General features: G+C 41.5%; 1 protein-coding gene across 3 annotated transcripts; it reads left to right on the top strand.

Moving 5' to 3' along the window:
• The first annotated feature begins 4,185 nt into the window (after positions 1 to 4,185).
• hnf1a (HNF1 homeobox a) lies at positions 4,186 to 9,900 on the top strand. 3 transcript variants are annotated; one of them, XM_047341186.1, is made up of 10 exons: positions 4,186 to 4,752; positions 5,755 to 5,954; positions 6,112 to 6,289; positions 7,205 to 7,404; positions 7,558 to 7,700; positions 7,799 to 7,940; positions 8,030 to 8,215; positions 8,294 to 8,409; positions 8,524 to 8,608; positions 9,602 to 9,900. In XM_047341186.1, exons 1-10 carry the CDS (start codon positions 4,454 to 4,456, stop codon positions 9,733 to 9,735), a joined length of 1,683 nt encoding a protein of 560 aa, XP_047197142.1. In that variant the 5' UTR covers positions 4,186 to 4,453; the 3' UTR covers positions 9,736 to 9,900. The 3 variants fall into 3 exon arrangements, with proteins under 3 accessions (XP_047197142.1, XP_047197144.1, XP_047197143.1); XM_047341188.1 differs by lacking the exon at positions 9,602 to 9,900 and adding an exon at positions 8,948 to 9,260 and having other exon boundaries at positions 4,187 to 4,752; XM_047341187.1 differs by lacking the exon at positions 9,602 to 9,900 and adding an exon at positions 8,945 to 9,260 and having other exon boundaries at positions 4,187 to 4,752.
• The last annotated feature ends 2 nt before the right edge of the window (positions 9,901 to 9,902 follow it).

Below are 9,902 nucleotides of genomic sequence, written 5' to 3'. Positions count from 1 at the left end.
TCTCTTTTACTGACAGGCATTGAGCTTTTATTATGAAGGTAGAATCTCAGTACTTCCTTTCATATGGTGGATAACTTTGATTAACTTTACACATTTTCTCTCATAGTTCAAATAGACTCTTAACAGGCACAATTTTCAGTTACAATAACTCATCTGTCATCATGTCTTCACTGGTTTAGTGACGTATTCAAAAGTTTTAACAACTGAAAATCTTATCATGAAATTTTGACGAACCACATGTAAAAACACAGTGAATTGACTGATTGATTTATTCAATTATTTATTCAGCAGTAAAAATATATAAATAATCAAGTGGAAATAATTTAGAAATAATATTAATAATAATAATAATAATAATAATATTATATATTAGAAATAATTAAAAGATAATGTCTTGATAGCAGCGAAGACATAATTCACACACAACTTGCTGTTGTATAAATGTGTTGACGTCACGGTGCAATGGTCAAGTCACAAAGTGAATCAGTTTCACAACTACAGGCCAACAGTCGGAGTTGGGAAATAAGTTATCAATCATCACCTCCAGCCTGTTTAAATAGGTAGACATGGACACAATGTTTCTCCTTTAAAGTCATACAACTCATTTATACTGCAATACTGTACGGTGCTTGAATTACAATACAATTTACAAAATGGTGAGTTACATTTCCAGACGTCAGTTATATTACCTAATCTCCTAAAACTACCTATCCTCTGATAGTCATTGAAGTCAATGGAGTGTTTATTTGTACGAGTCCTCTTGTTTGCAGCTGTAGATATCACCGGAGATACCACAATGCATCTGTGTGTCATTGTACATCTTCCATAATGCAAACAGGCTTGTGCAACGTGGTATAGCAGGAGGTTTGGGTGCTGTGTTCTCATTCATTGCTGGGGTTTAAGTATTTAATTAGTACCAAAGCCAGCTCCGGCTAATCTTCTCAACACTGACTCAACATGTGACCTGGTAGCCAATGTTAAGGCCAATCAATAGCCTCAGCGACTCAAACAAAGACAATGACGGCTTTGACTTACCGGCATAAAACACATTCTGTCACACTCAGGAGTTTGTTGCAAAGTTTGGGGGCTCAAGGCCCGAGTTTGGAAGGTGTTTTTTGTGCATGCTTACACTGAAACATATAACATCAAGCAAAGAATAGTGCTGGTTATGTCCCTATATTTATATTTCAGGGCAACATGACAAGCTAACACGGGATGCACGTACACAGGTTTAGATTTGCGATTGTCCTCTCTAACGCAATTCATCCTCACTGGGTGCTGAAGCCAATGTCCTGCCTGCACACAGGCCTATCCTCTATCCTCTGCAGATGAGCAGATGAAGCTCTGGAAGTGGGACAGGGGCTATTTGGACAAGAATTAAGGGGTGTGTTAAATTTCTGCATGCATGATCAATGGGGTTGAATGGCGGCGTTGGGGACGGGAAGGGTGGTGGTGTGGGGAACACGAGGCTGAGGCAGAGACACAGAGAGAGAGAGAGAGCTGGTGGTGAGACTATACGCACAGAGGCGGCCAGCAATGGCTCACTAATGAGAGATGGACAGTGTGGATTGTGTGTCATTACCAATCAACATAGCTTTGAGTTCTCTGTAGAGGGAAAATGGAGGCTCTAATGTGTGCTGCATGTGGTCCTTTTTGATAAACCCAGCTTGTGTGGCGGAGCATTAGTCACAGCGGTATCTGAGCCGCTGGAAATCCACACACACTGCCCTCTGTCTGTTTGCTGAGGAGTGTCCTCTGAATAGTACAATGGGACTTAATTACAGGTCAGTGGCATGTCTCAGGAAGATAGAGGGAGCTCTGTTACCCTTCCAAATACAGTATAATGCCATCTTCCCAAGGGTGGGGTGGGGTAACACCAGCTCCACACAAAAAGGTGCGGATAGGCTGAACCTGAGAACGGGATAAGGTGATCCAGGCAGAGAAAGCGAGCGTTTTCAGAGAGTGAAGATAAAGAACTACATTAACTCTCAAAGGTTTTTCTCCCCTTTCAGTTTGCCCTCTTTTCTTCCCAGTCCACTTCCAACTCATCATTCCTGCCAACTTTCTCTGACAGAAAAAAAGACAGTGGATTAAAGACAAAAAAAAATCTTGAATTAGGAAATAAAAAAAATAGACTGACATGGAAAAGTAGGAAAATGCTGAGTTACAGCTGAGTTTAAACATGCCGGCAGTCAGCTTATATTACAACAGTCACTCACATCAATTTCACAACATGAACAATATTTTGGCCTGATCCTTAACTTTGTATCCGAAAAGGACAGATGTTTTAATGGAGATGAGTGGCAGCAAAGATAACAAAGTGAGATAAACAGTTAAAATATCAACAAGTGAGCCAATGGAGTGTAAAATAATAAGGTAACAGATATAACAACAGGTTCGATCAGGGGTTCTCACAGTGGGGTCCAGGGACCCCTAAAGGCCCCCGATTCACTATCATTTTATCGATAAGTAACACACTGAATGGATGACTATCTTGGTCCTGAATTTCATACATGTTCTGAAATAAAATATCTAAAACCAAAAATCTAGTTAAGATGGTCTAGTTAAGATGCTTTACAAGGGAAATAAATGACAACGATACGCATACAATTTCATATTCAAACACAAAAGGAGAATATATAGTTAATAATGAAAACGAAGGTCAAGTCCTACATACAAGTTACCAGTGGTGGAAATTAACTAGGCAACTTTTACTCAAGTATTGTACAGAAACAGGAACTGTACGCTATGTGATACTTCTACTCCACAATAGGTAAATAATGCACTTTTTACGCCACTTCATTTATTTGACAGATATAGTTAATATTAAGATTATACAAACACTTATATAATATAATTCATTGTTAATGTGAAACCAGTGATTAACTCCTTTATCCTTATAATATTAGAATACACCAGTGTCTGGTTTGGGTCCTATGTAACATTTCTGCTGCCCTTTGCAGTTTCACTAAAGAGACATTTCCCCTGTAAACTTTTTTATTTTTTTATTTCACATGGTTTCATTTTAACCAAAGAGCTGAAACTCACAAAAGCTCCCTTTCTGTCATGAATACTGCGGACACAAAAATAGGCTGGACTTTGTGCAATCTGCACAAAAGCAATAGTTCGGCATTACCCCAAATGGTGAAATGCAATGTTAAAGTAAAGAACAAACGCCAACTTTCTTAAGACCAATCGCTACTAATCAATACTACTATGCCTTTCATGGTAGAGAAGAATACTTTCCTAGGTTTTTAGGAGCTTTGCCTCTTTTTGCTCTGGCTAATTTCATAAAAAAATGTACCTGTAAGTTTTTCTTTAAACTCACCAAAAAATATACACTGATTTGTCACAATCAATAAGGCAATCCTTATGTTGATTGGTTGCTCTAAACATTAAAGAAGTCTAAATTAACTCCACATGCTTAAAAAATAAAATGCACATTTCACAATCATTTTCAGTTATAGCATTCTAATAATGTTAAATTTAATAATCTAGTTTTAGTTTTGCAGCCTTATGCAGATTTTCTTGATACTTTTCTTAATACTTTATTTTTTACCATCGGGCATACAGGCATTTATGAACACAGGCAAAAAAAAAATTCTGAAGAAATTCAAGAGAGGACTTGAAAAGTTGTCATCTCTATCTCTTCTCTTCTTCTCTCTTCACAGTGTGTGCAGGCCACAACCTGAACTCTGCTCCCCCAGTGGGCTGCTCTCATGTGTCGATGGCACAACAGCACTCTCAAGTGGCTCATACTGCACAACAGGTCATGCTGTGGTTGCGTTCAGTTAATCTAAGGATAAGTCTGTTCAATTTATCATGTTAAACTTTGGCCTATAGACATTTTTAATTCCCTGCTTCAAAATTAAAGTGTGGAATATCCATAATTCAAATTTGAGACTAAAAAGATTTTTTCTGTGTTTCCCAAAAGTCAGCTCCTGTGTGAAAACAGAATATCTCTACATATAAATGTACCTCACAACTTCTCTGTTATGTTTTCATAACTTGTCCTTTGTGGCTGCTTTGAGAGGTGATCTGGTTTCCTCCGCAGCTCTGTTGGCAGCGTTAACATCTCCTCACTTTTATTTATTGTTTTTTTAAACTGTACTTTGGTCACTGTTGGGGACTGACAAGAGTGGGGACAAAGTTCACAGGGCGCATGTAAGGAGGAGGGGGTGAAGAGGAGGAAGGTTAAAAAAAAAAAAAGAAAAAAAGAAAATTGACCTTTGAAAGCAAAACAGCAGGTGGAGATCTAAAACCAGGCAGCTCAGGACACATCGGGAGGAAATTCAACACAGAGGAAAATGAAAGTTTAAATTCTGTGGAGCTGAAGTGGGACTACGGCTATAATGAGACCCAACGCTGGCTGGCCGGCCGTCCTTTGAGCGTGGTAGTGCACATGACAGCAGTGTTTGTTTGCGAAGCAGTAGCGAGGTAAGGCATCAGACGAATGGAGGGAGAGGAGACGGCCAGGGCAGCCATGCCGAGGCCGAGCTGTCTGACCTCTCTTCAGGAGCAGATGATCTGGGCCCTGCTGGAATCCGGACTGTCCCGGGACGTCCTGGTCCAAGCCCTGGGGGAACTGGAGCAGGACAGGACAAGTGCTGGTGCTGAAAAGGGAGAGAGGGGGGACGGCGAGAGCTCAGAGGAGGGAGAAATGGATTTCCCACCGCCTATATTCCGAGAGCTGGAGAAGCTTTCCCCAGAGGAGGCGGCCAAACTGAGGGTTGAAGTCGACCAGCTCCTGCAGTAAGTAGATCCCAGCACTTCTCTGGTGGCTCCATGACAACAGCCAAATTGCCTTAATCTCTCACCTACTGCTGTTCTCACACAGCAATTTGTCTGTGCCTCCCAATAGGACATGATTAGTTAAATTTGAAAATGCCTCAGCTCACCATCACCCCTTTTTTTTTCACCTCCTGCACCATCACAACTAAGCATGTGAGAGTTGAAACAACAGTTTACCTGTCAACCCCTCTTTTTTCTTCTAAAGCTCTTTTCTCTCTTTACCAATTCCTCCCACCTTCTCCTGCTTCTCTGTCCCTCTCTCTGCAACCTGGCTTCTGAGGCGAATTTAAAGAGGGTTCCTCCTATGCTAGTTACTAATTACCCACCCCCATCATTATTCTCCGGACATTTCTTAATAAATAAGTTACATGCATAGGTGAAGATTAATGGAGGAGGGCTGGTCACGAGAGTTCATGTTTACACAACGCACAAGTGATATTTCTACATTCAGTTCTAAGACCTGATTTATAATATTTGGAATGTACGGATTGGATAAGAGATGTAAATGTTTTACAAAGTAATAAAATGCTATTTTGCTTCTAAAATACCAAAAATATATATCTGAGATGAATTTAAATCAGTTAAAGTTTGGGATTTTGGCTGAATTGTGTATTTTCACTGCTCCTGACTTGACAGTTAGAAAGCGTCAAATGAGGCTTTATAAACCTTTTACATGTTTTTCCCCTCCAGTGATCTAAAAGGCCTGGACTTTGCCCCTGTGTGCTTTCCCTTATCTCTCTCTGTCAATAAGCCTCCCCATACTTCCGTCTCAGTGGCCATGCTTTGTGTCAAATGTAAAAAAGAAAAGCTGTACCTGCTAAGCACTTTTCTAGAAGGGATTTAATTGTTACAAACACCAAGAAATATTGGGGGAAAGATAAAGGGATATGCTTCATTCAAATAATTTAAATTCTAGGAGGATATAGGAGGCAAATGCACTCAAAAAAGGTCTTTCTCTAATAGGGAGGACCCCTGGCATGTTGCAAAAATAGTGAAAAGCTACATGCAGCAGCACAATCTCCCTCAGAGAGAGGTGGTGGAGTCCACGGGGCTCAACCAGTCCCACCTCTCCCAGCACCTCAACAAGGGCACGCCCATGAAGAACCAGAAGAGAGCGTCTCTGTACAGCTGGTACGTCAAGAAGCAGGGCGAGATCAGCCAGCGTGAGTACTGAAGCAGATGTGGAGCTGCAGAGACCCAAGTTTCTGCTTTCAACCACTGATCACATTTCACACACGCACACATTTTCACACACTCATCAAATATCAGTCCTCTAGGAGACTGAGGCCAAAAGAAAAACACAGTACCATTTTCTTCCAGAATTTACCAATGCCAAGCATGGCATCGCATCGGCGGATGAGCAAGAGGAGGTGAGGAAAGGACGGAGGAACAGGTTCAAGTGGGGTCCAGCGTCCCTGCAGATCCTTTTCCATGCCTACGAACGACAGAAGAACCCCAGCAAGGAGGAGAGAGAGGGGTTGGTGGAGGAGTGTAACAGGTGATATATAGTGAAGACAACACTTCCGTTTTTTACATCCTTAAAAACTGAAATGCCCCTAGCCCTGATGCCCCTGGTACCTGATCTCATGCATCTTGCATTTCTCAATAGCAATAAATACTCATGACTAAATCAGCAAAAGTTTAAGTTATGGGGGGAAAAGAGTTTGCAGTGGAAAAAAACAAATGGCATTATATCTTTTCTGAAGAAATGCTGTTAAAATCTGCTTGGTACCATACACGGTATATTAAAGGTTTGGTATATGTAACACCTCTTCCCAATGGAGAGCCACCCACTTCAAACCAGCCAGGAGAGCTCCAACAAATGAAACAAATACAGAAATCGAAAGCTGATGTGACTTTAGGAGAAAGAAAAGGTGGTAATGCCATAAAAAATTAAAAAGGTGATTGAAAAATAGGTTGTTGTCATCTGTAACATATAAAAAATAGTGGTGGATCGTGATAGTGGTGGCAGCTGATCATGGACTATGATTACAACAAGATTGCTTGATATACCTACTCACATATTCCACCATTACTGGCAATAACTCTTCCAAGTCAATTGTCATTGCTGCCCAATTCATCTCTATCTGACATTTTCTTATGTATAATTACTAACATTGACAGACTTTTCCATTATGCTACAAACTGTTTCTTCTAATCAATGTTTTAGATATTGTAATTTTGTTGATGTGTTCAGCTACACACGTAACCAATTTCAACATTAGATGTTCTGACGACAAAAATGTACAAAAAACATTTGTGTTCCTGGTAGGTTTGTATGGTGCAAATGCTGACACCTACAGTATGTTAAGCAACCGTAGGTTCATACTCATTGTGGTTTGCAAAGAATCTCTCTTATTTTGTCAAATTATGATGAGCTAAAGTCTCAGTCTGTATGTTCCTCCTCTCTCAGGGCAGAGTGTATCCAGAGAGGAGTGTCCCCCTCTCAGCTTGCTGGATTGGGCTCCAACCTGGTTACTGAAGTTCGGGTGTACAACTGGTTTGCAAACCGCCGAAAAGAGGAGGCCTTCCGTCACAAACTGGCCCTCGACACGCCTTTCACCAACCAATCTGCCTCATCCTCTAACCTCAACCTTTCAAGCCCGGACCATGGTAATACCCTAACACACTTCAGACAAGCACAAACAGGTTAAAAGGACAAAGTGAAATTCAGGAGAATGAGGGTTCTGTTACGCAAAGTTGGATTTCCCATGGCCAGCTCTCTGGATGTTGTCTTCTTAGGGACTGACTTAATTTGTTTTCCAGGTGTGAAATACAGCCAGCAAATCCTGTGTGACACTATGAGCTCAGCCAGAGGTAGCGGAGGAGAGAGAGTGGGACGTCTAGTGATCAGCCCTGTCCAACTGGAGCCCAGCCACACACTCCTCGAGACCCATAACCACAAGCCTGTGAGAGAATGTGAAGTGGTTCCTGTCCACATTAGTTTATGGTGTATAGTACCTGTGTGTGCTGCTGTCATGATGATCAAGTTGTCCTCTTGTCTTAGGTGTCCAGCAGTGGCCCACTGCCGCCAGTAAGCACTCTGACCTCCCTCCACAGTCTGTCTTCCTCCTCTGCTTCTTCCCAGAGCCTCATCATGGCCTCACTGCCCAGCGTCATGAGCCTGGGGGAGTCCTCACTCCTCATCGGTAACATTTGCTCACAGTCTCATTTCTGTCCTACGTAAGAAAATAAAGAAAAAAATCTGAGAACCATGTTTTCACATGTTGATTCACAGGTTTAGCCTCCACGCAGCCTCAGACCGTACCCATCATAAACAATGTGGGGGGTGGTTTCACAACGCTTCAGCCCATCTCATTCCAGCAGCAGCTTCACGCCTCTTCACAGCTGCCAATATCACACCTTCAGAGCCACATGGGTGCCAGTCCGTTCATGGCCACCATGACGCAGCTGCCCTGTCACAGTAAGGCTACAGCAATGCAATGAGATGAGTTAAACATGTTAGGTGACTGCGGAGTTATTAATCTGTACCACATTTCAGTGTACAGCAAGTTGGATTCACCACAGTACCACTCGTCCAGTCTGCTGTCACAAACCATGGTCATCACTGACGGCAGCAGCCTGGGGAATCTAACCAGCCTCTCCACTGTCAGACCGGTAACTGCTCTGCTTTGGATTTTAGAAGAAAGGGTTCATAGCAATATTTTGTATTAAATGATTTGGTAAAATGTGCTTAATTTTCCCGTTTTCATTCATTCATGTTTTGTTTAGATTCTAACAGCGGATCCTGAGGAACAGACGGACCCGAATTTACAGGAAGAGTCTCTGCACCTGCAGCCTCATACACCTGTGCCAGGTATGCAGCTGTAAATAAGGGTGTATTCCCCGACATCTACATCCTAATACATGTTTGGATTGACTACTAATTATGTAAATATTAGCGAGCTATCCTACCTAGTGTGAATGACTTTTTGACCATTCCAACACTACATTTATCATTAATATATTTTTTTAATGGATAAAATGACAATGGAATAGACGAATTTGAGAAGTTGTGATGTTCTGCAATAATGTGTTAACACCTAAGATTTTAAAGCAACATTTTGGGAAAACATTTGTTTTCTTGTCCTAAGTTAGATGAAAGAATTAATATCACTCTCGTTTCTACTCATCTAATATGACTCGGTGGCAGCAGACGGGTTGCTTGGATTCTTTAGCTGTCTGACAACCTCAGGATGACAGCAACAATCCAAGGAGTCACAACTTCTGGTCAAGAAATAATCTGAAACTACAAAAAAGCTTGCACATCCAAACTTGGTAAACACTAGGTGCTGGAAAGAAGTGACAATCCCCGTGTTCAAGCTCCCACAAACGTATTTATTTTACCTCCTAGTTAAGTAATGTGTCAGGCCCAGGCCCTTCTTCAAATGTGACCTACTAGAAATAATCAGAGAAATAACATGGTTTTAAAATTTCGGTGTGTGTACAAATAAAAAAAAATTGTTGTAGTTGGTGGATTTTTTTAAAATCTTCAATCAGGGTCAGGATAGTTGCCTCCCTGTTTCCAGTCTTACAGAGAATATCCCCAGGCTCCACCAATGAATGAGTAGTATTGATTTTCTCATCTTACTCATCAAGAAAACAAAGTATTTATGCGACTTAATCCTCTGCCCAGGCTGCCAACATCTGGTTTTATCTATTGGTAGAAAACGGTTGTTAGGTGCTGTATTAATGTCCACACAGCTTTTAGTACTCTTTTCATTTATGAAGCACTAGAAGGAAACATTCAAAACTAATTTTGCCAAAAGCTTTGCTGTCCAAATAAACCTAGTTTTCAATGTTTCGTCAGCTGCATCTTCCCAGAGCTTGGAGCTGTATCCTGCGTCTCAGACGACAGACAGTCACCAGTCTCACCTCCTCTCACCTTCACCAACAGATATCAGCTCCTACATCCCTACACAAATGGTCTCTACCGCACAGTAGCAGTGCTCGGATAATGCAGGGCCTCCTCACTATTAGAGGGACTGATGGTGTTTTGTGATGAGCAGCTACCTCTGGGGTACGTCTCCAGAGAAACCTGGAGTCGGGGGCTGAGGAGGACGATTCAACTTTGATGTTTCAAAGACTCTCTGACTCGACTGTAAAATGAA

This window comes from Hippoglossus stenolepis, chromosome 9 (genome assembly GCF_022539355.2).
Source record: "Hippoglossus stenolepis isolate QCI-W04-F060 chromosome 9, HSTE1.2, whole genome shotgun sequence".
NCBI lineage: Eukaryota > Metazoa > Chordata > Actinopteri > Pleuronectiformes > Pleuronectidae > Hippoglossus > Hippoglossus stenolepis.
Note: the sequence above shows the minus strand (reverse complement) of the source record. Positions and strands in the feature narration are given on the sequence as shown.